Source organism: Platalea leucorodia (genome assembly GCF_965183815.1).
Source record: "Platalea leucorodia genome assembly, chromosome: 13".
Lineage (NCBI taxonomy): Eukaryota > Metazoa > Chordata > Aves > Pelecaniformes > Threskiornithidae > Platalea > Platalea leucorodia.
This window is the reverse complement of record NC_138835.1, coordinates 4,014,381-4,039,148: the sequence shown is the minus strand read 5'-3', so window position 1 is coordinate 4,039,148 and position 24,768 is coordinate 4,014,381. Positions and strand designations below refer to the sequence as shown.

Genomic DNA, 24,768 nt, shown 5'->3' with positions numbered 1-24,768 from the left:
TGCTGGCTTCGGCTAACCTGTGGCAATGACATGTTTTCCTCCCATGCCAGCATATTCTCTACTGCATTGTTGATAGTGAGTGCAAATCACGAGATGTGCTTCAGAGTTACTTTGACCTTCTGGGAGAACTGATGAAATTCAATATCGATGCATTCAAGAGGTTCAACAAGTACATCAACACAGATGAGAAGGTAAATATTTGTAAAAGCTGTCCCCAGTGGGTCAAATTACATGCTCTTATAACCAAACGTAGCACTAAGAAGGTCAGGTTCATTTGCCGATTTTGGTGTGATTGTTGGGCTTGGTGCACAGTAAACACTAAGGAGTGAGTTGCTAAAGTCTCTTTACAAGCACGTGTGTTGCTGCATACACTCGTGTTTTCAGAAGTGCTCCCAGCTGTTCTGAGTCAGCAAGCGCTGAGCTGTTAAGAAAACGTTGCCCTGTTACATGATCAGACAAGTCTAAGGTCAGGGCTCAAAGATGGTAGCACATTTCCTGTGAATTCACTGGGTTTTGGGTTAAGCTGATAGTTGTGGATGTTGAGACAGGCTCCAAAAAATCTTAAATTAATTACAATTAATATTTGATACTGCAAAAAGACATGTCTTATCTTTGATGTTATTTGAACTTACAGACATTTTAAGAAGTCATGGTTGATGTAATTACCTATAAAACTTAGTTGCATATGTAGATCAAGAATGGGCAGCTCTCTGTGCAAAGGGGTTTCATGCTCTTGTGCACTTTGTGCATATAACATCAGCTGTTGGGTAGGTTTTGAATGACCTCATACTCTAGCTTACGTTACTGTGATTTTTTTAATTCTCATTCTGTATGAATTCCTCACTGTATTCCTCCCTAGTGCTGTCTGCTGTACAGAATAAACTGTAGGAAAACACAGAGCTGGAGGAACTACAGCGGCCAGCAGCCACGCTGTCTCGTCTCCCTCTTTCAAAGCAAATAATGTATGAAATCTGGTCTCATTGAAGTGACACAGCTTCAAAAGAGATTTTAGTGGTGCCAAGACTTTGGTGTTTTTCTGTTCTGTAGTGTTTTTAAGGTACTTGCTTGACTCCTTTGGTCAGCCCTCAGTGCCAGTATTGGCTTGGACTGGATGAGGCAGGCCTGGGAGTGTTGTCTCCTCTTATTCTTGTTAGAGAAAACAAAAAGGTAATGACGCTGAGTATTTTGGCATTCAAAACCTAACTCTTGTTTCTGAAGGGAAGGGGAAATTGTCCGTGTCTGTGAAGCCTTACGTTGGTGAAGTGCATGTTTTAGGTGCTTGTGCTCAGAATTCAAGGCAGTTTCTCCAATAACCTTCAAGAACTGTACTCTTTCAATGTCAAAAATCTGGAGAACACGTGCTGTTGCCCTACTTGCCAAACCCCGTTCATAGCTCTTCCTGCTTGGCGTCGCTGACCTGTTCTCCTTATGCCAACAGAGTAATTGGCTTAGTCCACCTCTTGGCTGTGCGCGTTCTGAAAAGGGTACGAAACGCCGTTCTGTCAGACCTCATCTATGAGTGTTCGTGTAGGATGAATTTTTTTGTTTGTTTTTTATTAATGCAACACTAAAAAGTACTTCTCTTTAGTTCCAGATATTTTTAAATCAGATCAACAGTTCATTGGTTGACTCAAACATGCTTGTTCGCTGCATTACGCTGTCCCTGGACCGATTTGAGAATCAGTCTGATGCTAAAGGTAAAGAATAAGAAATGGGGGGTGTATGTGTGGTTGGTAGTGATAATGGTTATTTTCGGTCTGGGCTTTGAAAATTTTGGTTTTAGACAGAGAAATGTCACCGTGCAGGTTTGTTGCACCAGTTCTTACTGGCATATTGCTTGGACCAGTGTGTCTGAACTTTAAGCACCTGATGACTGTCTTTTTCCTCTTGCTGCAGTTGCAGAAGTCCTGTCAGAGTGCCGCCTGTTATCATATATGTCCCAGATGACCATGAGAATGTCCTTTCTTTTCCGTCTCATTAATATTATTCATGTACAGACACTTACACAGGTAAAGAGCTGACAGTAATTTTGCAGTTATCTTGCTGATACTGTGTAATGATGAACTGGGCTGGGAGCAGGGAGGAACCTGGCTTCTCTTGAGGAGATCCTTGTCCCTTCTTTCTTGATACATATAGGAGTATCCTCTCATCATCAGGAGATCCTCCTCTGCATGCGTACCACGAGCATGTTTTGTAAGGACATATGTACAGCTGATGTCTCTATTTTTTTGTTGTTTGACGTACTGTGTCATATTTACTTTTAGGAAAATGTCAGTTGTTTGAACACAAGTTTAGTTATCCTAATGCTGGCCCGAAGGAAAGAAAAGCTACCTTTTTACCTGCGCACTTTGCAACAGATGGAATATACAGAAAAGTACCCAGGCTTCATCCTGAACAACTTCCACAGTCTCCTGCGATTCTGGCAACAGCATTACCTCAACAAGGATAAAGACAGCACCTGCTTAGAAAATGTATGTGAATCTCTTACCATAGCAAGAACCAATCATAGGATGTCTGTTTACTAGTCACCTAGCAAAAATGGGAATTGAGAGGTTGTGAAGGGAAAGAAGGGAGCAAGTTCTGCCCTCCGCTGTAACTTTCTGTAATGCTTTTCACACCATCTTACCCAGTCAGGTCCCTTCCGCAAGCAGGCAGACTGCCACAAGGTAGGTGCTGGGTTTCCCTGCAAACAAGACCTTAGGTCTTGGCTCTGGCACACAGAAGCAAGACTTGGGAATGCTGGGCAGGTTTGAGAAGCAGGCCTGGCGAGATGGCCAGCCCTGCACAGGGATGTGGAGGCAGGACGGAATCCAGCTCCCAGACTACTTGGCACCTTAACCAGGCTGTCCCCTCTCTTCCTGGTGTGGCAAACAGTGCAGGAGAAGTATCTGGTGTAGCTGCTAGAAGAGAAGGCAGGTACCCTGTGGAAAGCAGCCTGCAAGTTTCTACTCCAGAGCTGGTCTGTCTCAGGCACTGAGAAGAGGGGAAAAAATGGCCTGTGATGAGAAGGTAACTCCCTTGTATGTGCCCTAGAAGGCTAAAGGGAGGTTGCACAGGTTTCTTCCTTGACTTTTCAGTGCTTGGGTGGCAGCTTTAACAGATTTTTAATGCGTTCATGGTAAAGCCCTTCTCTGGTGTGCGTGTACGCTGCAGCACGCAGCCCCACGGCTGTGACATGAGCACAGTGCAGGCAGTCTCCTGTAGACAAGGTACGTGAAGATGGGTGGTATTAGGGCTTGGAAGCAGTTAAATTAAGGAGCTTTAATTCCTCAGAAAGGAGGAGTGCAATGGAGGGAGTCAGTGTGGGAAGGAGAAGCTGCAGTGAATGGTGCAGACTTGTAACACTTTTCTCTCAGCCTCGTCTGGCGCAGTACACTTGTGTCAGTGCTGGGCTGAGCCAGTTAGACCTGGTGACAGGGGGCCTGCAACACCCGGGCACCGCGTCGCAGTGTTCATGCCATGGTTTGTGTCTGCGGTGCGCTGGGCTGCGGAGGGGCAATGCTGCCGAGACCAAAGCGCTCTGCCATTGCTGCATTTCAGGGTCGCATTGCGCTGTGCATGCACGCTATGGTACTTGTTGTGTCTTGGGCTACCGGTGGGGTGGAAATAGTTGTCCAGTGTGTAAAGGCTTTGGGTAGTACGTGATGTGGTGCAGAGCTGCCGGAGAGGCCTTTTGGCCTCAAGAGAATGATGCAGGAGGGATGCGAGCAGGGAGAGTGTATTGCCTTTGTGTCTTCCCTAGGAGTGGGAGCTACTGCCAGCATTGGCTTGACCTGCAGCACCACGGTGTCCCAGTTTGTGTTTGTACTGGACAGCAAAGGAGAAGTCTGGGCATGTGTGTGTGTGTACTGCTTACGGGCAGCCCTGCCTGCCAGCCCACGCAGGCTTGCTGGGGTGGTGGTCACCCTGTGCTGCTCTTAGCAGGGCTGTAGTTGCCAGAGGTGCTGGGAGTCCCTGGCTAGTGGGAGGCTGGCTGTAGGAGGTGTCGTCTGTTCAGCATCCACCCCTTCTGCTCCACGCCGCAGGGAGGATGGGCTGGAAGGTGAATCAGAGGTGTGAAGCCCGGTGGCTGGGGAATTCAGGCTGACGAGGAAGCAATTTTCAGTTCTCTCTGCTGAATGCCTTTGGGATGTGTCTTCTGCTGCATGTTGGTGCCTGTGGACTGTGCTAACCACCCTCTTCATCTCTTCCCACAGAGCTCATGTATTAGTTTTACCTACTGGAAAGAGACTGTATCTATACTGCTCAGTCCAGACCGGACATCCCCCTGTGCCATAGTTAGCTACATCGACGAGGCATATATGGACATTGACAGAGACTTTTCTGAGGAGTAATTCTTCACTCTGGCTTCTGATGGACAGCGCTTGGAGGGTACCTCGCAGCCCGTGGATTTTCAGGGATACGCTGTGTAGTGTGTGTGTGCGTGTGCGGCTTGGAACCGTGGAGCGTTACTGCATTGTCAAAACCCCAGCCCCCTCCCGGTCCCCATCTCTGATCTCTAACGGATGAGACTTTGAAAGCTCTCTGGGCAACACATTCAGGGATGTATCTTCCAGTTGTTCTGGGATAAAAATAATCACCTGCAAAAACCAGCCTCTATTTTTATTTTTTCTCTCCCACGGTCCAGCTTGGCTGGTCAGAGTTTTTTTTGCTGACAGTTGAGGATACCCGGTATGTGCCAATTTCATTGTGGCTCTCTTTCATGGCTACCAGAATTAGCAAGTCAAAAAGCACAGAAATTCCCCTCCAAATGTGAGGTCCAAGGAGCCAGTCTGACTAGGACCCTGACACCAGCCACGTGCAGAGCCACCACGAGGACTCCCTTCAGGTGTAACTCTTCTGTTGGGGTTTGGAATCGGGGGTTTAGGGTTGGGTAGAGTGTGAGTGTGTGTGTGCGGGTGTGTGTGCTTCTAATTCCTGAGAGCCCTAGCTCCAGTCACCTCTTTACCATCTACTTTTGGATCATTTGGTACTAAATCTGTCTGTGCGTTAGGAGAGAACCTCCGCTCCTGCTGTCTTTCCCGCAGATCCCAGCTGAAGGCGTTTTACAATGCTGCGGAGAACAGAGACATTTCAGCAGTGGTGGAATTGCAGCAGGGGTTGGCTTTTTCACGGAGCACTAGCATTAAAATGTACTAATTTTTTAAACTTGCGGCTTGTCCCTTCTTGGGTAACTAATCTGGTTTTAATATCCTTTTCAGGACCATTGCTCTTGATGCTAACCTGCTCTGCCTGGAAGTCTTATGTCAGTCTCTGCTTTCAGTCCTTAATATCAACACACACATTAATCTTGAAGTGCAATATTTACTGGAGATGACAGTTTTTCCTGGATCTATTTTAATCAGAATGTGTTAAATGCTGGGAATAAACACTCCTGGTTGAAAGTAACATTGTAGGATATGTTGGGAAAGGGGGAATTAGGTTTCGGCAGTCCTGGTTGCCAAACCTGCACGTACCCTGCCTGCTCACCAACGTTAATTTTGTTGCTCCAAGACAGTCAGATTCCCAGGAATGAAATAGTCTGAAGTCCTGAGCCACTGCATTTAAGTAAAAAAAAAAAAAAAAAAAAGCATCTTGCAGGTCCAGCTAACACAAACCAGTTTTCTTTGAAACATGCCTCTGAATTTTTTTTTTTTTTTTTTTTTTTTTTTAATTTTCTTAACTTATTTGATGAGATGACTTGACTTCAGCTCTGTCCAGGCTCTGGAGAGGGACCGGTGGCAAGGACATCCCAGAGCTGTAGCATTTTGTCTCTAATCTTTGCCAGCAGAATGAAACCCGCTCTGAGGATCCCTGTGCTGGGGCCTGGATGAGTGGATGAGGCTTCCAGCCCCAGGTGCAGGAGTTGCTCTCTAAAAGTCACCCTTCTCTCGCTTATCTCACACTTCGGTGTCCTGCTGTGGACTTGCAGTCAGTACTTAGCTCGCAGGGTGGTCAGAGCTGCTGAGCTTGTGCATAAACCTCTGGAGCCTTGCAGGAGCTCCCGGGGATCCTTGCGTCCCTCCCTGGGGGGCTGAATCCCCTGGGCTGGCTCTGCCCCGCTCCGGTGAGGTGACCCTGGTCGCACCCCTTGTGTCGGGGAGCTCCTCGCTACGGCACCTGCAACTCTGTTCTTCATCCTGTCACCCCCACCCTGCCCCCTCCCTCCCCTGAGCTAATTTCTTTCTCATCTGTACTTTTTTGTTCTTGGGTATTTGTGGTTTTGGTGTATCTTTGCTTCTTCTTAACTGTAATAGATGTACACTTAAAATAAATGCTTCAAATTAAAAGGCTTTTAAGTTAAGGGATGCCTTTTCCATAGTCTAGTTAATTGGTGCATCCAACGATTGCTGCTATAAACCTGCAGAGTCTCACTTACATCTCTGTATTTACGTAACGTACAGTTAGGGGCCAAGCTGCCTCTGCCCTTGGCTATCGGCCTGCGTGAGGCCGAGCCGCCATCGGGCCAGCCTGCCTTCTGGCGCCTGGGTCCCTCCTCCCCAGCATGGGAGCAGAATAACTTCGGGGTCCGTGCTTGCTAGAGGCAGCTTGGCTTTGCTTTTGCCTTCAGGCCGACGCAGGAGGCTGAGCTGGCTGGCTGCAGAGGAGGGCGCAGGACAGAAACCTGTGGCAGCTCCTCCAGCAGAGGAGCTTGCTCGTCTCCGGGGAAAGGCTCTGCCTGCAGCAGGCAGGGAGGGTCACAGGCAAATTTTAACTGGGGGCCGCGTTCCTGTGGGCTCATCTGTCCATGCCAGAATGCCTCAACAATCTCATTTTGAGAGGGACCAGATAGCTCTGTCCTTCATCCTTGTTTTGTCTTATTTATGGAGAGCAGGGGGCGGAGGTGTCCTGCGTGGTGCAGCGGAGGCTGCGGCAGGCTGCGCGCCGGGACGGGGTGGGAGGTGGGACCCCTGTCGCTAACAAATACTTGTGGAAGTCTGCACTATCCCCGTGGATTGCTGAGGTTCGTGCTGCCCAGATTAATGCCAATTTACTAACTGCAAATAAACATATTAAATGGAAACTATTAAAGAAATCTATTTTAAAGAAATGAGTGGAGATGTCTTTCTTTGCAGTCCCTGTGCCGAAGCCCCAACAACCCTCCCGCTGCCCTGCAGGACTGGCGTTAGGATTTTTTATGTTCTCCCCAGGAGTGACCGTTTCGGTGAGGTCTGTTCTGCCCTCCACCCTCACCCCCCAGCTCTGGTCCCCTGCAGCTGGGAGGGGGCTGCAGTGTTTTGGTGGGAAGGGCTCGGGAAAGGGCCCTTTTCCCAAAACCCACCTAAAGCCTGGAGCAAGCCGGGGCAATAGAGAAGGGAGAGGGGCGGCCTGTGCCTCTCCTACCCCTGCCTGGCTGTGAGTGGTGCCCCCAAAGACCCCGGCGTGCCCCCAAAGACCCCGGCCTGCCCCCCACACCTCCAGCAGCAGGTTACCAGCCCTGGTTACCCTGTGACAGACACATTGGAGCAAGTCCTGGCAGATCTACGTTTATTCATGCTGTGCAAAGCTGGCAGTGACTGTTGCAGCCATTTGCCTCCAACCTACAGCAGGTGGCCGGGGCCTGGCAGGCAGCTGGGCTCCTACTACTCGTGCTGGCAAATAAAAACAAAAGGGCTTTGGTGAGAGCCTGGGGGAGCGATCTGCCACCCTTCAGGTCCCGGCAGCAGCGGTGGGTGAGGATGGCAGTGCTGTGGCAGCGCCGGGCAGGATGCGGCCGTGGGCTGTGCAGCCGCTCCTCTGGCTCCAGGGGTGGCGGGAGCCCCTGCCCTGCCTCCCCCTCCCCGCGGCTGAGCGGCCTTACCTTGGAGGTGATGACCTCCCTGGTGCGGGCGCGCAGCTTGTTGACCTGCGTCTCGGCGATGTCGGCACGCTCCTCTGCGTCGTCCAGCTCGTGCTGCACCTTGCGGTACTTCACCAGGTTGGAGTTGGCCTGCTGCTCCTGGATGGGGCGAGGGGAGAGGCGGGGGCATGGGGCATGGCCGGGACACCAGGCCGCGAGCTCCCCACGTCGACCTCCCTCTCTCTTGCAGCCATCCCGGGCAGTCCCGGGGAAGGGCAGCGCTGTCCTCTGCCCCAGAAGGAGAGCAGCGGTGGGGACGGGCACTTACCGCCTCCTCAAACTGGCGCTTGTAGCTCTTGACCTTGCTCTGCAGCTTGTCGATCAGGTCCTGCATCCGTGTCAGGTTCTTTCGGTCTTCCTCAGCCTGCGAGTGCCCCGGCTCCATTAGCAGGACCCCAGAAGAACCCCCCCCCGAGGGTCCGGCTGCCCCCATACCTTTATCCCAGAGTCCCAGTGGTGCCAGGGCCCTTCTCACATGCAGAGAGCACCAACCCGCCCCACCGACCCAGTCCCGTGTCACAGGGTCTGTCCCCTGGTCCCCCCCAGTTGCGGCCCAGCACCCAGCTCAGGAGGTGCTGGGAAATGGGCAGAAGGACACAGAGCAGGGGGTGGATGCTGTGAGAGGGAGAAGCTTGTCCCGCCCTTGCTGGTCCCTACACAGAGCCCAGAACAAGGCCAGGCTGGGCTGGGCTTGGGGGCACGTTACTGGATAACGCAAGAGGCTGAGCACAGGGACGGCTGGGCCAGGTCCTGCTGGGCTGGAGCTGCTGCCATACCTGGTAGCTCAGCTCCTTGATCCTCCGCTCGTACTTGCGAATGCCCTTCTGGGCTTCAGCCGTCTTCTTCTGCTCCATATCCAGCTCTCCTTCCAGCTCCCGCACCTGCAGGTGGGTAGAGGCTGGCTCAGCACTCAGCTCCCTAGCACCAGCCCCAGCTGAGGCCAAGCCACTTTCCCAGCTCACAGAAGCCACAGCAGAGGCTAAGCCACCCCAAGCAAAGGCTGAGAGCCAGGCCCAGGCTTGCAGGTCCTCGGGGACGGTCCCTCACTGCCCACGACCCCCGTGCAGCACAGCCTGGCCCCAGAGGGATGGGGCAGGGCTAGAGCCCTGCAGAGCCTGGTGCCACAGGGGCTGGGGCGGCACCAGGAGCCAGCTCCTGCGGGGACACAGCCAGGGGTCCGCCCCTGCCTTCTCACCCTGGCCTCCAGCTTCTGGATCTGCTTCTTGCCCCCCTTGAGAGCAATCTGTTCCGCTTCATCCAGGCGCATCTGCAGGTCCTTGATGGTCTGCTCCATGTTCTTCTTCATCCGCTCCAGGTGCGCGCTTGTGTCCTGCTCCTTCTTGAGCTCCTCTGCCATCATGGCAGCCTGCAAGGTCAAGAGCACAGAGGCATCACCACAAGGCCGAGCAGCCCTGCCAGACGCAGGGCTCAATGAAGAAGTTCTGAGACCGAGTTCTTACATCCGTGATAGCCTTCTTCGCCTTCTCCTCAGCGTTGCGGCACTCCTGCACTGCATCCTCCACCTCGCTGCTCAGCTGCGAGATGTCTGTCTCCAGCTTCTTCTTTTGGTTGATCAGGCCCGTGTTCTGCAGAGAGAGCAGGTTCAGTGCCCCAGGGACTGGCTGTTCACAGCAGCCCTGCTGCTGGACAGGCTCCTGGCTCTCCAGTGCCGGTGGAGACGTGGGACTTGGCGGTCCCTCACCTGGGAGTGGAGCAGGTTGACCCTCTCGGTGGCCTCCAGCAGCTCCTGCTCTGCCAGCTTCCTGCTCCTCTCTGCCTGCTCCAGTGCTGCCCGCAGCTCCTCCACCTCGGCCAGCAGCAGGTTGTTGCGGCGCTCTAGGGCGGCCGCCTGCTCCTTCAGGTCGTCATTGTGGCGCTGAGTGTCATCCAGCTCGATTTGCAGGTCCTGCCGGGCAGCACGGGGTCAGTGGGGACAGGAGGGAGCCAGGGCTGGCAGCAGGGACAGCATCAAATCTGTCCGACCCGCGGCCGCCCAACCTTGATCTGGGCCTGGAGCTGGCGGCCCAGTTTCTGGAACTCAGCAGCCTGGCGGTTGGCATGGCTGAGCTGGATCTCCATCTCGTTCAAGTCTCCCTCCATCTTCTTCCTCAGCCGGACAGCCTCGTTCTTGGCCCGGGCCTCTGCATCTAGTGTGGCCTGCATGGAGTCCATGGCACGCTGGTGGTTGCGCCTGCGGTAGGGACACTGCATCAGCCCTGTCTGCCCAGGGACACCCAGTCCGGAGCAGCCCCATCAGGGCCATGGTCCCAGCTCTGCCTCTGCAGCGATGGCCCAGCCTGTCCCCTCTCAGCACACACCTCAGGTTCTCAAACTCCTCGTCCTTCTCCGCCAGCTTTCTGTCCACATCAGCCTTAATCTGGTTCAGCTCCAGCTGGATGCGCAGAGTCTTGCTCTCCTCATGCTCCAGGGCTCCCTAGAGACAGCGGCAGCCATGGGAAGGTGGCCCCCGGGGGGATCTCCCCAGCTAGCCACCCACCCCAGCCTGGCCTCACCCCCCAGCCCAGAGCTATGGGGAGCAGGGCAGGTGGAGCCCCCCCAGAGCCCTGCTGGGGTTGCACAACCTCCATGAGCATGGCCCAGGGGTTGCAGCCCAGTTCAGGACCGTCACCCTGCCAGCACAGTGTGGGTCACTGCTCCAGCACTGTCTGACCAGTGCTGCATGGTGGGACCGGGGCTCTTGAGGGCAGCGGGCATGTTGAAGCATCAGTGGGAAACACGGACCCACCTCAGCCTCCTCCAGAGCCGCCTGGATGTCGCTCTTCTCACTCTCCAGGGCTTTCTTCAGCTTCTCCAGCTCATGGATGGTTTTGCCACTCAGACTGATCTGGTCAGTCAGATCAGCGATTTCCTCTGGCAGGGGTGGAAGGGCGTTTGGTCAGGAACGAGTGTGCAGGGCCAGCCCCGTGCAGGTGACTTCCCCATCCCCCTTCCCAGGCTCGGCTGATGTCCCCCCAGCCCCTTGGAGAGCAGCTGGGGTTGTGCTTGGGGACATTGCTGGGCCCTGCTGGGCCCCCCTGCAGTCCAGGTGAAGGAGAGGGCACGGAAGAGGCGTTAAGGACCCACGGAGACCTGCTTGACCAAGAGCAACACCCCCAAGCCAGTGTCACGCCACAGCCATGGCACTCTCAGCAGCAAAACATCCACCATTTGGAAACAAGAGCCATGTGGCACTGCCTGTCTGCCCAGAGTGCCCCAGCAAGAGGGCAGGACACATGCTGGCCTCCTGGCTGGCCTGCTGCATCCCTCCAAGGAGGAAAAGGGCCAGGCTTGGCTGAGCAGCAAGGTCTTCTCCCTTCCTACACGGCTCCCCTGTCCCTCCACATGGCTGAGGACAAGGGAGCCATGGGGCTGCCCATGAGAACAGGGCCCTGGGCAGAGAGTGCCAAGGAAAGAGCCTGAGCCCAGTCCTACCCTGCAGGTTCTTGTTCTCCCTCTTGAGGGTCTCCAGGTTGTCCAGGGACTCCTCGTAGGCATTCTTGAGCTTGAAGAGCTCTGTGCTCAGGCTGCGTGACTCCTTCTGTGATGCCTCCAGCTCTGCCTGGGTCTCCTCATACTTCTGCTTCCACTCAGCCAGGATCCTGTCAAAGTTGCGTTGCTTCTTGTCCAGGGCAGCGCAGGCTGAGTTGGCACGCTCCAGGTCCACCGAGAGGTCCTCAATCTCTGTCTGCAGCCGGTGCTTGGTCTTTTCCAGTGAGGAGCACTTGGCATGAGCGGCCTCCACTGCCTCCTCCGCCTCCTGCAGCCGAATGGCCAGCTTCTTCCTGCCGATGGCAGTAAGGGGTGAGTGGTCCCAGCCCAAGTGCCATCCCACCCCACTGCTCTGAAGAGGGGAGGCCACAGCCTGCCTGAACGGCCTCAAGTCTGGGCAGGAGGGTGCAATCTCACCCTGGGGTCTGGGAAAGCCCCATCGTTGAACAGAAACTTGCCACCTGCAAGGAACTGACCTCCGCCATGAGACTTACTTGGCTTCCTCCAGCTCCTCCGTCCTCTGGATGGCATCCGTCTCATACTTGGTTCTCCACTGGGCTACTTCTGCATTGGCCTTGGACAAGTTCCTCTGGAGCTCACTCTTGGCCTCCACCTCCTCCTCGTACTGCTCCCGCAGCAGATCACAGTCATGCCGGGAGGCTTGCAGGGCATGGGCCAGGGCATTCTTGCTCTGAGGAAGGGAGAGCTCATGAGAGGAGCAGCTGGCCCCAGGTGCCAGGACTGGGGGCAGCAGGAGGGAACTTTTTTTTTTTTCCCCATTTTTTTTTTTTCTTTTTTCCTGTTTTTCCCAGGCTAAAACCTGCCCCTGGGGCACCTGTGTGCAGCTATGTCCCACCTCCCCAGTCCAAGAAGCTGGGCCACTGCCACAGTGGGACACATGTCCCGTTCCCCGAGATCTGTGTCATTCAGAGATGAGCTATGCCCTAAAAGCCTCACCTTGGTCTCTTCCTCCAGCTGCCTCTTGAGTTCCTCGATGTTCTGTGTGAATGACATCTTGCCACGGCTCAGCTGGTTGATGAAGGACTCCTTCTCCTCCAGCAGCCGACTAAGCTCCCCTGGGTTCAAACAGAGCCAAGACAGCTACTTTGGGGCCGAAGGGCTGCAGTCTGCATTAGCCCACACCCCCCACAGCCTGTGGCCTTCAGCTGTGTGGAGACCTCCAGCAGTCCCAGTTGCATCCCCACCCAGGCAAGCTGGGGCCCATAGGCAGAGGTGCACACCAGCAGCTAAAGGCCGAGCATGCCAGCTAGGAACCCCTCCTTCTGATGCTTGAGATCATAGCACACCCCCACACACAACTAGCATCACCACAGAGGTCCTCTTCCTTGCCAAGCTCTACAGCACCTCTGCAACGCCTGAGTGGAGGCACAACACGGACATCCCACTCCCCACCACTCCAGATGGAGCTTCTGCTGGGTTTTTTTTGCCCATGGGAGAAGCAGGACAGTCTGCCCGGCTGAACCACAGCTCCCCCACGCAGATGCCCCAGAGCAAGAGCAGCCCCAGGGCAGCCTCTTGTCCCCTGGCTGCCATCCCCACCTACCGTTCTCGGTCTGCAGCCTGCCTCGCTGCGTGCTCACGTCGGTCAGTTGTCGCTGCAGCTCGTCCACTTTGGACTTGGCCTCGCTCAGCTGATCTTCATAGGTGCGGCACAGCTTTTCGGCATTGGCCTGCATGCACCAAGCAAAGCCTGCGTGAGACCCAGCTCTGGCCAGAGAGCACCATTCTCCCAGAAGGGGCTCAGTGACTGCATCACCCTGGGACCTCGCTGCCCTGCTCAGATGATCCCATGCGCACACAAGGCAGAGAGCAGGAGCCTGCCAGAGCTCTCGTGTCTCTGCTGAGCTAACAGTGGCTCTCTGCAGTCACTCTCCCAGGAAATGTCTTCCCAGATCCTCCAGACTTGAGTAGGACAAGCAAAGCATCCTGCAAGCACTGCCATAGTGACACAGGGACAAGCTATATCTAGTGAAAAAGAGGGCGCTGGCTGCGGCAAAGAGCTACCTAGGACAACATCCCATGGACATGGCTGTGCTGAACACACTGCAACCAGTTGCACTGATGTTCACAGAAGAGATAAACCTGCCCCATACAGAACCAGTGCCCACCTTGTTCTTGGTGAGGTATTCAATGTTGGATGATAGGTCATCCACCTCCATCTTCATCTCGCTCTTCTCCTTCTCCAGCTTCTGCTTGACTCGCTGCAGGTTGTCGATCTGCTCGCTCAGCTCTGCCACACTGTCTGCGTGTTTCTTCCGCAGGGCGGCTGCCGTGGACTCATGCTGCAGGGTTGCCTCCTCCAGGTCCCGTCGCAGCTTCAGAAATTCTGCTTCCCGCTTCTTGTTCATCTCCAGCTGCGTGGCCGTTGCCCCACCAGCCTCCTCCAGCCGCTCGCTCAGCTCCTCCAGCTCCCGTGACACTTCTGCCCGCTGCTTCTCCACCTTGGCTCTGGCGGCACGCTCAGCCTCCAGCTCCTCCTCCAGCTCCTCAATGCGGGCCTGCCAGAGACAGAATAAGGCAGATGCTCCAAGCACCCGGCGAAGCTCAAGCATCTTTGCTCTCCACAAAGGTGTCTCCTCGCATGCTGGGGAGCAACAATCCACCAGTCTGGAGCAAATGCTTGGGCTGTTTGGGGATTCTCGGAGGCAGGTATGCCTGGTGCTCTTTGCTAGCGTGTTCTGCAGAGCTCCTGCTCTCCTCTGTTCCCTGCCATGAGGATCCAGGCTGATCCTAGATTCTTTTCAGTGGGAACCTCCATGCAAACAGCCTGAATCTGAGGGCCTCTCTCTGATAGTAAGAAGCCCAACATACTAGATTTGGATCTTCAGAGTTTGAGCACTGGATTTAAGGTTTTAGTCTGGACAGAGAACTACATCCTAGAAGCTGTTCCTCATGCTGGTGCTAGCGTTCACCTCAACAGTTCATCCTTTAATTTCCAGTTCACCTTTGGCAGAGGGCTTTCCTTCTGCTAACGACGCCAGCTTTTTTCATCACTCGTCTGCCAAGGAGATGCCCCTGTGCTCAGAGAGGGACTGGCCCATGCAGATTCCCCAGCACATTACATCTGATGGAAATTTAGGACTCCCGGGCTGTAAGACCAGTTCCACCATACCTGGAGCTCCTTGATCTTCTTCTGCAGCTGGGCCTCAGTCACTTGCCCATCTTCAATCCTTGAATTCAGCTGACTCATTTCAAAGTCCTTCCTGTACAGAAAGAAGGCAGAGCCTCTGGTCAGACAAACACTGTCCTGCCAAGTCCCTCTGGCTCCTGAAGCCAGAGGAAGATTGTTCCCTGCACTGTAACACCCACATCCAGGACAAACAAACCCACATGGGAAAGGGACTGCAGGGCTAAGAAGCAGCACATGGACCGCTCTGAGGGAGGGTTGGAGTGGCCAAACTAGCAGACAGCCTGGCTCTGAGGTTTTCCCTGTGAGGTCCCTAGGTGTTGTTCTCTGGTTCTCCAACGAGAATGGGACATGAGTGATGAAGTCTGTAGTTGTAGCTGAGGTCCCAGCTCTGCGTTAGGATCCTGCCAGGCAAGTCTCTCCTCTCTAACCCTATGTACAGAGGAAGGTCTATAGTGCCCTGGTCTATTAGCCTCTGCAGCTGACAAGCTCCTCAGCATCTCTGCATAGTGCCCAGGAAAACTAAGCGCTCATTTTGCCCAGACTGATCACACCAGCAGTGCTCAAAGCCACATCCCAGCAGTCCCTGCAGAGGCCACATGTCCACTTGATTGAGAGGTGGGCACTGGCCTGGCAGAGTAAGCACGCAGCCCAGGCACATATCACACACACTCACTTTTTGAGTTTCTCCTCCAGCTGCTGTTTGTCATTTTCCAGATCCATTACAGACTCTTGTGTCAACTTCAGGTCTCCTTCAAGCTTCCTCTTTGCTCTTTCCAGGTCCATGCGGATCTTCTTTTCTTGTTCAAGAGAACTTTCCAGCTAGAGAATGAAGGGAGACAGGATAGAGAAGGAAAGGACCCTCTGTAGCCCCCACCTTCCCCATGTCCATTGCTGTGGGAACTTCACCCAGCCCCAAGATCCAGAGCTGTCTCCTAGATGGTCTCCAGTCCCATTCCCTGAGCCCAGGACTGCTCTCCATGAGGTACTCTGGACCACCTCTTGGTTCAGGGGCAGCGTGTCAAAGGGGTTATTCATCCACTGGCCATATTAAATGGTGACCTGATAAGGATGCCCACCCTCCAGATCCCACTCAGGGACCCTTTGGGCTCTCCTGGAGAAGTAACTCAAACTTCTCTTACTTCACTGTCACTGGCCTATGACTCACATCATCCACTTGCTGCTCCAGTTTGACCTTGGCTTTGGTCAGTGTGTTGACCTTGTCTTCCTCAGCCTGCAGGTCATCCAGGGCCTGCTGATGAGCCTCTTGCAGTGCTTTCTTCTCTTTCGTCAGCTTGGCAATGATCTCATCCAGAGCAGCCATCTCTTCAATCAGGTTTTTAACCTAGATCAGTGAGGTCAAAAATTGAGCACATCATCTCAGAGAGAGGGGATGCAAAGCTAATACAGCAGCCTGACCCATGAAAGGCAGGAGTCCATGATCAACAGCAGCTTGGCACCACAGCAGCAGCCAGCCTCCCTCCCCTTGGCCAGGCTGGTTCCACCAGGTGGTTTGTCAATGCCCCAAATCACTTGCCATTGCACAAAACCGTTTGCCCATGCCACTCCTGTGCAATGAGGCAGGACGCCAGAGGGTTTTGCCCTCTCCCACACCTCTTTGCACTCTGCCCTGCCCCAGCTCTCACACACCAGCAGCCTTGTCCCTCACGGTTCCCTTTGGTGCCTCCACAAGCACTGAGGCCCCAAGGCAATGAGGCTGTCCTCTGCAGGGAGGGTCAGTTACCTTGTTCTCCGTGGCATGCTTCTCCTTCTCCACCTTGGCCAGTGTGATCTCTAGGTCATCGATGTCCTTCTTCAGCTCTGCACACTCATCCTCTAGCTTGCGCTTCTTGGCGGTGAGGTCTGAGTTCATCTCCTCCTCATCCTCCAGACGCTCTGTCAGCTCCTTCACCTTGGCCTCCAGCTGGATCTTGGACTTGATCAGCAGGTCGCAGCGCTCCTCTGCATCTGCCAGGTTGTCTTGCTCCTGGGACAGGCACAGAAGAGCCCGTGCTCATCCACTGCCCCAAGAGCATACCAGCAGGCTCTCAGCCATGCTATCCTGGCCCAGAGCTGAAGCTCTCCTTGTGGAAGGTGCAGAGCAAGCCCAAGGTGCTCAGGCATACAAAAAAAAGACAACTCCAGTCACTGCCCATTTTCAAGGTCCATGGGACATCCACTAACACTAACCAGGGCCAAAGAGCTAACAGGAACTAAATCTTTCCAGAGGAAGGAAACACTGGGCTGACACTTCCTGGCACAGAAACGGCACAGATTAGCCACAGTTTGGCGAGCAAACATTGCCATCCCTCCCACCCCCTTGTGAGGAGATCAACCTTTCCAGAGCCAGGGAAGCTTGAATCCCCACAGCAGCCCTGAGATGGCAAGTCTGTGACGTTACTTCAGGTTTGCACTGAGTGTAACATTGCATTTCAAACAGATTGTGGCAATGAGCAGGTCTCAGAACTGCAAGAGGCTGAAGGAGGGATCTAGCATGCTCTGCTCCTTCTTCTGCCCATGGACCCTGCACTATCTTTACACTGCCAGAGAGAGGGTGAGGCACTCACTGCCTGCAGCTGGAGAGCCAGGTCATTCTTCTCCTGGATCATGGAGACCTGCTTCTCTTCCAGCTCCTTCCTCTTAGCCTCGGACTTCTCCAGAGCCTCCTTCAGCTTCTGGAACTCCTCCTTCAGGGTGGACATTTCTTTCTCAGTCTGAGCAGACTTGAGTAAAGGCTTGATCTTGAAGAACAGCTTCATCCAGGACCAGTTCTTGACAGCATTGAAGGCCCGGATGTTCCACTGGATGGTATAGAGGGCTTCCCTGGAGGGATACAAGAACAGCATCATCATGGGTGTAGATTCCCATCCTCACTGCAGCCGAAACCTGGCTTTTGCAGGCCTGGACATGGCTCTGTTCTCCACCAGCTGGACAAATGGCAGTATGTTGAATGAATGGCACATTATCTGCACACTGTAATGGCCCTAGTGGGATGGGTGGTTGGGCCTGGCTTTCAGGTCTCTTCACTCTGCATCCCTCTGAATCTTCCAGTGGAAACCAAAGGCTCCCCCATGTAGATACACTGACCCTCCCTACCAGGCCCATGCCAGACCTCTTACAGGTCTGCCTCCATCCCTTCAGGACAGGGCCATACTCAACCACTGCCAGCCATAGGCAAGCCCCACAGGTCAAACCCATTGAAATGTGCAGAAGGAACAAGAAGACACACGAAGTTCTGCCTCTTTCCCCTACAACTCTACCTCCTACTGATGATCTTCTGATACTCAATGCGCATGAGGTGCCCGCGGATTCTGGCCTGCAGCATGGTCAGGATCTTGGCAAGACGCTCATCTCGCATCTCTTCCAGCAAGCCCAGCAAACCAGCCTTGAAAAACACCTGCAGGCAAGAGAGTGAGAACAGAGTCAACAGCAGAGAGGACAGTGGGCTCAGGGGTAACATAACCTGTCAGGCAGACCTGGGCTACATGCGGCCCAAAGCAGATATAGACAGAACAGTGAGGGCTACACACTGCAGGTTTAGGTGCCCTCCCTGCACGGGCACACACCCACGCTCTGCACTGGTTGGAGGTGCAGCCACACAAGGCATAGGCACAGCTGGGCACCAGATCTCCCTGCCCTGAGCACATCATATTCCCCAGCGGGGACTAGCGGCTGTGTTGGGTGGTATGAGGTCAGGCAGCAGTGAGCTTTTGCTCAGACCTGTTTCTTCCCAGCCTGCATCTTCCTCTGCCCTCCTTAATCCCTTCAAGGGCCACACGCAACCTGAAGCGCAGGGCTTCAGCAGGGCTGTGGCCTTGCAGAGAGCAAGCTGGGCATGGAGAGCAAACTGGGATTGCAGATAGACTGGAGGGGCAATGTCTCCCTCCCAAGGACCAGCCACCTGGTCTCACCTTGGTATGACCAAACTTGTACTGTGAGTGGTCCAGTTCCAGGGAGCTCAGCAGCTTCTCTGTGGCCTTTCTGCTGTCCACAAACTTGTCATCTGGAATGGCTGCTGGATTTAGGATACGGTAGCTGCAGGGACAAAGCAGAGGGAGGACATGCAAGAGAACCCCAGCACAGAGTTGATGGCTCCATCATCATGCCTGTAACCCAGTCATGCCAGTTCCCCCTGGAAGCATGTTGCTGCAGCACAGGCTGGAGCCATGTATGAACCAGGAGCTCCAGGGCACAGTATGGGCTCTTCTGCAGAGCAGATACCAGGGAACCCTGCCAGATCTTAGTCCCTGAACACAAGGAAGACTGTGCAGGAGGAGGCCACTGGCCTCACCATGCCTGGTCAGGCCCAGACCAAGCAAGGTGGATGGGGCCAGCTGGAGAATGGTAAGGATCCCAAGGGCAGAGAGAAATCTGAGCCAGTATTGGAGTACCTGAGCCTTGCCACCATCCACCTACACCAGCCCTGCATTCAGCATCTCAGACATCACCAGTCCTGCTGTCTCATCATGCCTGGCACCAAACTATCCATGTCTGGTACCACAGAGCCAGCAGCAGAGCTATCCCAGGCTGAACACTGGGCATATTGTGGTGGTTCAGACCAGCCCTGCACAAGCTGGGGAGCAGGTCAGAGCCAGGGCAAGTCTGTCTCCCCTCAGAACATGTGTGGGTTGCTGGGCAAGGAAGAAGAGGGAGTTACCGCTGCTTGAAGTCTGCATAGAGGATCCTGTTGGGGAATCCCTTACGGCAGATGCGGATGCCTTCAAGGACACCGTTACACCGCAGCTGGTGCAGCACCAAGAAGGCATCCATGGCTCCTGTGGGTGAGAACAAAGATGGACCAGATGCTCAGCCCAAGAGGACAGGGGAAATGGAGCTGCAGCATGGGCCTGAACTCTGGAAACAGCCCGTGGTTTTGAACGTGGGTGTTAACCTGTCCTGTAGGCCTATGCTGAGCACCAGTGCTGCAGCCTGGGCCTCGGATGGTGGAAGTCAGCCTGAAAGACTCATCCGTGCCTGCTGTTATACACAAGTGCAAGGCAGCCCAACCATCAATGCACAAGCAAAATGGTAGCCTGGCAAAACTCATTCTCCCCAGTAGAGGAGACTGGCATGGGTCACAGGGGTTTCCACACTGAGACGGGACCAGGTCTCAGTGGCAGCAGAACTGCTGCAAGAAAAGGGTTGGGGAGAAGGTGAGTGCAAGGGTCCCTGCCAGGTCCCACATGTGGATGTCACCCAAGGGAACTGCCAGGGTGCTGTCTCAGTCCATGCATACCTGGGGTCTTTGTCTCGTTGGGGATGATGCAGCGGACAAAGTGGGGCTGAGTGGAGCGCAGGTTGGTCATCAGCTTGTTGAGATTCTCCTGTAGGGCAGACACAGGGGATGAGGCATGAGGTGACAGCTCTGCTCCCCTATAACACTTCTCTCCAGCCCCTTACCCCCACAGAGCAGACACTGAGAGCCCCTTACCACTCTTCATGAGAGAGGGGGAATTTCCTCCAGCTTGGCTGCTCTCTGTGCTATCCTGCCAATGGGACATCCCCAGACCCACAGCAGGACCACTGCCTTCTACCAGAGTGGGAGCAATGGCAGAGGGGACTGGGCTGGCAGACATGCCAAATGGCACCTGCAGGTTTTGCTACACCAGAGAGGAGCCAGATGCTTCCCAAGTATTTGTAGGTAAAGTTTTGCTGCAGGGAAGAGGCAGGAACACAGGACTGAGCGTATTCCTGGTATACAGCTCTGCTGGTGCCCATCAGCCCTGTGCTCAGCACCCTGCAAATCTAGTGCTGGCATCCACATTGGCTGCAGTCCTCATCTCATCAGGTTTTCCCTGCACCTCCACAGCGCTGCCCACGCCCTTCGGCCGTGACAGAGGGCCCTGCCGATCCAGCCTGGGCCTCTTTTTCTCTCCAAGGCAGGGTTCAAGCCAAGACATGGTCCTGCCTTTTCTTGTGGGAAAGGCATCTGCACCCTCGATCTTTCCAGGCTGCCTTCCCCTGCTTGTACAGGCTCAGCCTGTCCAGGACCAGCTCGGGGAAGGGAATGCCTCCCCACAGCTCCATGTCATCATGGGGCCACTTCTCACTGCAGACACCTTTCCCCAAGGCCTGTGACTTGCCCAGGAGGAAGAAAGTCACACGTTTCCCTGAACGGGGGCTCTGACAGAAGCGCTGCCCTCTTTGAGCACCCTGTCACCACAAGGCTGTCATGGCAGGACACAGCTTTGGGCTCACACACCCCTCTCTGCTGTTTTCCAGTTGCTTAAGCTCTGGGGTGGACAAATAACTCCTGTGGTAAGCATGGGAATGGGGGTGTGTGTTATCCTGAGCTGTAAAATAGCTCAGGTCACCTCCCTGGACAGGACAGCAGAGAACTGCCTGCTCAGAGACCTGTAAGATCCTCCTCCATTTTCTTCTGCCCAAAGGCTGTCCTTCCCGCCGACAAGAATGAGGAGAGAAGTAGCACAGACTTAAAGTGATGTTCATGTAATACATTATCTAAACATCACTACAAGTCTTAACTGCCGCTCTCTCAAAGGTGAAGGAGCTGCTGAGCAGCGCAAGCATCACGTGGGCAGAAGCAGCACAAGCCTCAGCTCAAAGGGAGCCATCGCTCTCCCAGCCTGGAGCCTCGTGTCCTTCCCTAGCAGCACAGGTACAGGGCTGGGACTCTGCCAAGCACAGGCCTCTTGCCCAGGGACGAGAGGGTGTTAGGAGCTTTTGCCTAGTGGTGGTCCTTCTGGAGCCCTGGTGGTCCTTCAGGCCCCAGGAGCTCATGTGCAAGATACCCCAGGGTCTTGGCAGGGAGGTGGGACTGATACTGGGACACTCTGAGCATGTTTCCCTCATGGCCTTGGATGAGGGACTGGCTCTTACCTTGTGCAGCTGCGACACTGTTTGGAAAGAAGCTGCCTTTTTACGTTTCTCCTTGGTCCCTGCCTTGTGAGGTTCCTCTGTTGGGTTGAAATATTGATTAATTACATCAGCAAAACATCTTCTCAGCTTGGAGGACTCAGGAGCACCCCCAAACACCCCTGAAAAGCCCGTAGCCCCTGCTCTCTGTAAAGCAGAGATGGTAGTGCCCTACTGCAGAGCAAAGCTGCAGACCACCAAAAACATCTCCCACAGCACCCAACTCTGGGTGTTGCTCCTCAGCTCTTGGTAACAGGAGATCCCTTCGCACATTCCAAGTCACAGGTCCACCAGGACAGCTCTACAGCACCACACAAGCTCAGCCTGGTCCTAACCACCCACCTAAAGCCTCTAGGCCAGCACTGCATGTCCAGAGTACCCACCTACCCAGGTCAGAGAGGTTTTTAGGGATCAATGTGGGTCTTCCCTTTGCCCAGGCTGCTAGGTGCAAGAATGCCGCACCAACAGCTGGGCGTGGGGATAAGGAGGCTTTGCTGCAAAAGGAGGGAGAGACTGAGGTAAAAAAAGGGATGAGGTTGTTCCTCACCTGAAGTAGAGCTCACATAGTTCTCATAGAGGGAGGCCAGGAGCTTGTTTTGGGATTTTTGGAAGACGGACACCACTGTCTCATTCAGGGGGTCCTTGTTCTTGTCCAGCCACCCAATGATGTTGTATGGCACCTATCACCAGAGGAGAGAGGCAAAGGTAAGGACAGCCCTGCAAGGGGGAAGGTGTGAATGCTGTGGAAGAGCTGACAGGGGACGTACCACACCAGCATAGTGCACCAGCTCAAAGTGGGCCTCGTATTTCCGCTTTTTATCTGGCCGGGGCTTCTGGAAGTTGGGCGACTTCCCAATGTGGTTGTCGTAGAGCTTAGCTTTGAATGACATGTCGGAGGCTTTCGGGAACATGCACTCCTCTTCGAGGATGGACAAGATTCCCAGTGGCTGCAGGGAGAAGGTTGTATTAAGGAAGTCTGAGCTCAGTGTTGCCATGTCCCATCCCAGAATGGGGGATTTTTTGTGCCACTGAGCAAGGTGAGGCAAGGCTTGACTTGGGAGACCTCATCCTCATTCAGGCAAATGGTGCAAGCTATCACTGGTGTATTCCAGGCTGCATCTGACCTCCAGCCAGGCAGAGTGGGACTGGCCAGGCCTGCAAGACATGGGGGCTTGCCCAGGTCCATCAGATTGTTGGGAAGGGCAGATCCTCTCCTGTATCCTGACAGGTTTGCTCCTTTCAAAAAAAAAGGTGTTTATAGCATGCAATGGTGGAAATCTTTTATACGAGCTGCTCTGAATCAGCAAGTACTCAAGCAAGAGGCACTGAGGGGCAGCAAGTGGGTAGGAAAAAAAGGGCAGAGATGATCATTCTCTGGAGGAAAAGGCTGCACCAGGTTTTATGGCTCACCAGGGCGTAGGAACAGAATTTCCATGGTTTCATAAAGTCAAAATTTGTGTCAAAAAGGACTCAATGGGCTGGAGGCTCTGAGCTGTAAGTGTGGGGAAAACAAAGTTGAGCACTTGCCACTGACGGGGGAGGGAATAATTTCATTTCTGCTAGCAGAGCACCTCTCACTGTTCCAGTCTTTGCAAACAAGCTGCCTACCAGAAGTACCATTCCTGTGCCCTGACTCATGCTTTACCTTCTCAATCAGGTCGATGCAAGCCTGCAGGTCCAGGCCAAAGTCAATGAAGACCCATTCAATGCCTTCCTTCTTGTATTCTTCTTGCTCCAGGACAAACATGTGGTGGTTGAAGAACTGTTGCAGTTTCTCATTGGTGAAGTTGATGCACAGCTGCTCAAAGCTGTTGAACTGCAAGAACAAAACAAACCTGTCTCAGAAGGAGGAGCTCCAGACATGAAGGGATTCACTCTTCTGCTTTGTCTGGGTGTGAAGAATGATCTCTGCTAGGCTCAGCTGGATTGCTACCAGAGCAGGCAGCCAGGAATCACTGGAGGTGTGCCTGCAGCAATGTTAGAACAGCCCTTGTGAGCTGCCTGTTTGCTCCAGACAAATTAATTCAGACAAGAGCTCTTTTTCTTATCAAGGCCAGCAGTTTCTTGGAGGAGACAGAGTTGTCAGACACTAGGGGACTGAGCTGTCTAGCTACAACATTCCCCAGAATCCATTGCAGGGGGCCTGCAGAACTCACATCGAAGATCTCGAAGCCTGCAATGTCCAGTACTCCGATGAAGAACTGTCTGGCCAGCTTGGTGTCTAGGGTCTTGTTGATCCGAGTCACCAGCCACTTGAACATGCGGTCATAGGTGGCTTTAGCCAGGGCTCCCACAGCATAGACAACCTGCCAAAGCAAATCATAGAGCAGGTCATGAGCATTTATGCTTCTCCCTGCTTTTGTAGGACCTAGAGGCTGAAGAAGAGAGCTCCTCTTGGCACACAAAGGACAGACAGACAGATCCAGGGAGTTCATGGGTAAAGTATATGCTCCAAGATTAGTTTTCACATGCTCACAAGCGTGTTCTTGTGTCCCTGGCCTGGTCTTAGCCTCCAAGGTCTTGGGTTACAGATTCAGTCTAAAGTGATATTTTCAGAAGCTTTGTGCATGGCAGGAGCCTACAGGTCACTTTGGATAAGACACCAGCTCCTAAGGTCCTCTTGAATTTTATTCGAGGACTGGCTTGCACTATTCAGGTCAGGTTTGGGTTCCTAACTGTGATGTGGCTGGAATCTGACAAGATATATTTTTGGTGCATTTGGGTCTCCCAGAGATCAGTTTAGATGAGTTTTAGAGCAGTATTTAGATGAGTTTTCTACTTGGCAGAGCTGAACTCTTCAGGGGAGTGTGACCGTCTCTGAAGCAGATCCATAGAAACTGGACCTCTTCTGGCTGTGATCCAACCCACACTTCAAAGATACGGCATTGAACCTCCAGCCCTGCTTAATATCCAAAGCTATCTGCCAGCTCTGCCACCAACTTCCCCAGCTGCTAAAAGCCAGGAACTGTGGATACATCTTCTCATGCTGCTCTGGAGTCTCCTCCTAAACCCAAGAGAGTGAACTGAAGCACCGGTTGCCCTGTGCAGAGAACATTACGCAATACTCCTGCCTGCAAAGGAGTCACATACCAGCGTGAGCAAGGAGCCCGTGTCCTGGCACACTCACCTGTTCCACATTCTGACCTTTGGTCACGTATTCATTGCCCACTTTCACACGAGGGTGGAGCAACCCCTTGATGAGGTCAGCTGAGCTGATTCCCATGAGGTAGGCAGCTTTGTCAGCACCTGTAAAACAGCACAAAGGTGTGAGAGGCCAGCAAGGAAGCCCCAGGAAGGAAAAAAAGAAAATAAAAAAATTACCAGCTTTTCTGCTGATCAGTGCTAACTATACTAGTTTTTCCACCTGCTTCAGAGTCTCCTCCAGCATCTAATGTGATTTCCCATCTTGGATATGCTTCCAAAGTCTGGACCTCCT

The 24,768-nt window shown here is 53.8% G+C and overlaps 2 protein-coding genes across 6 annotated transcripts in view; one reads left to right on the top strand and one right to left on the bottom strand.

Moving 5' to 3' along the window:
* Positions 1-5,586, top strand: part of TRPC4AP (transient receptor potential cation channel subfamily C member 4 associated protein) — a 38,505-nt gene extending 32,919 nt beyond the window's left edge. For all 5 annotated transcript variants that reach the window (XM_082325742.1, XM_082325743.1, XM_082325745.1 and 2 more), the window contains 5 exons: positions 51-191; positions 1,589-1,697; positions 1,897-2,009; positions 2,265-2,471; positions 4,197-5,586. In XM_082325742.1, the coding sequence (XP_082181868.1) occupies positions 51-191; positions 1,589-1,697; positions 1,897-2,009; positions 2,265-2,471; positions 4,197-4,334 (708 nt within the window). In that variant the 3' untranslated portion in view covers positions 4,335-5,586. The remainder of the gene's footprint in view (positions 1-50; positions 192-1,588; positions 1,698-1,896; positions 2,010-2,264; positions 2,472-4,196) is intronic.
* Positions 5,587-7,471: 1,885 nt separating this feature from the next.
* Positions 7,472-24,768, bottom strand: part of MYH7B (myosin heavy chain 7B) — a gene marked incomplete at its 3' end in the record, with an annotated part of 29,021 nt that continues 11,724 nt past the window's right edge. The window contains exons 13-41 of the mRNA XM_082325681.1: positions 24,460-24,578; positions 23,489-23,638; positions 22,978-23,148; positions 22,100-22,279; positions 21,880-22,012; positions 21,297-21,373; positions 19,693-19,780; positions 19,114-19,231; positions 18,368-18,491; positions 17,717-17,853; positions 17,024-17,279; positions 16,201-16,443; positions 15,625-15,801; positions 15,133-15,278; positions 14,442-14,532; positions 13,438-13,827; positions 12,873-12,999; positions 12,266-12,384; positions 11,803-11,999; positions 11,252-11,601; positions 10,566-10,690; positions 10,138-10,253; positions 9,818-10,010; positions 9,522-9,725; positions 9,280-9,405; positions 9,015-9,185; positions 8,596-8,700; positions 8,088-8,183; positions 7,472-7,918 (exon numbers count right to left, since the gene is read on the bottom strand). Coding sequence (XP_082181807.1) covers positions 7,472-7,918; positions 8,088-8,183; positions 8,596-8,700; positions 9,015-9,185; positions 9,280-9,405; positions 9,522-9,725; positions 9,818-10,010; positions 10,138-10,253; positions 10,566-10,690; positions 11,252-11,601; positions 11,803-11,999; positions 12,266-12,384; positions 12,873-12,999; positions 13,438-13,827; positions 14,442-14,532; positions 15,133-15,278; positions 15,625-15,801; positions 16,201-16,443; positions 17,024-17,279; positions 17,717-17,853; positions 18,368-18,491; positions 19,114-19,231; positions 19,693-19,780; positions 21,297-21,373; positions 21,880-22,012; positions 22,100-22,279; positions 22,978-23,148; positions 23,489-23,638; positions 24,460-24,578 — 4,976 coding nt within the window. The remainder of the gene's footprint in view (positions 7,919-8,087; positions 8,184-8,595; positions 8,701-9,014; positions 9,186-9,279; positions 9,406-9,521; positions 9,726-9,817; positions 10,011-10,137; positions 10,254-10,565; positions 10,691-11,251; positions 11,602-11,802; positions 12,000-12,265; positions 12,385-12,872; positions 13,000-13,437; positions 13,828-14,441; positions 14,533-15,132; positions 15,279-15,624; positions 15,802-16,200; positions 16,444-17,023; positions 17,280-17,716; positions 17,854-18,367; positions 18,492-19,113; positions 19,232-19,692; positions 19,781-21,296; positions 21,374-21,879; positions 22,013-22,099; positions 22,280-22,977; positions 23,149-23,488; positions 23,639-24,459; positions 24,579-24,768) is intronic.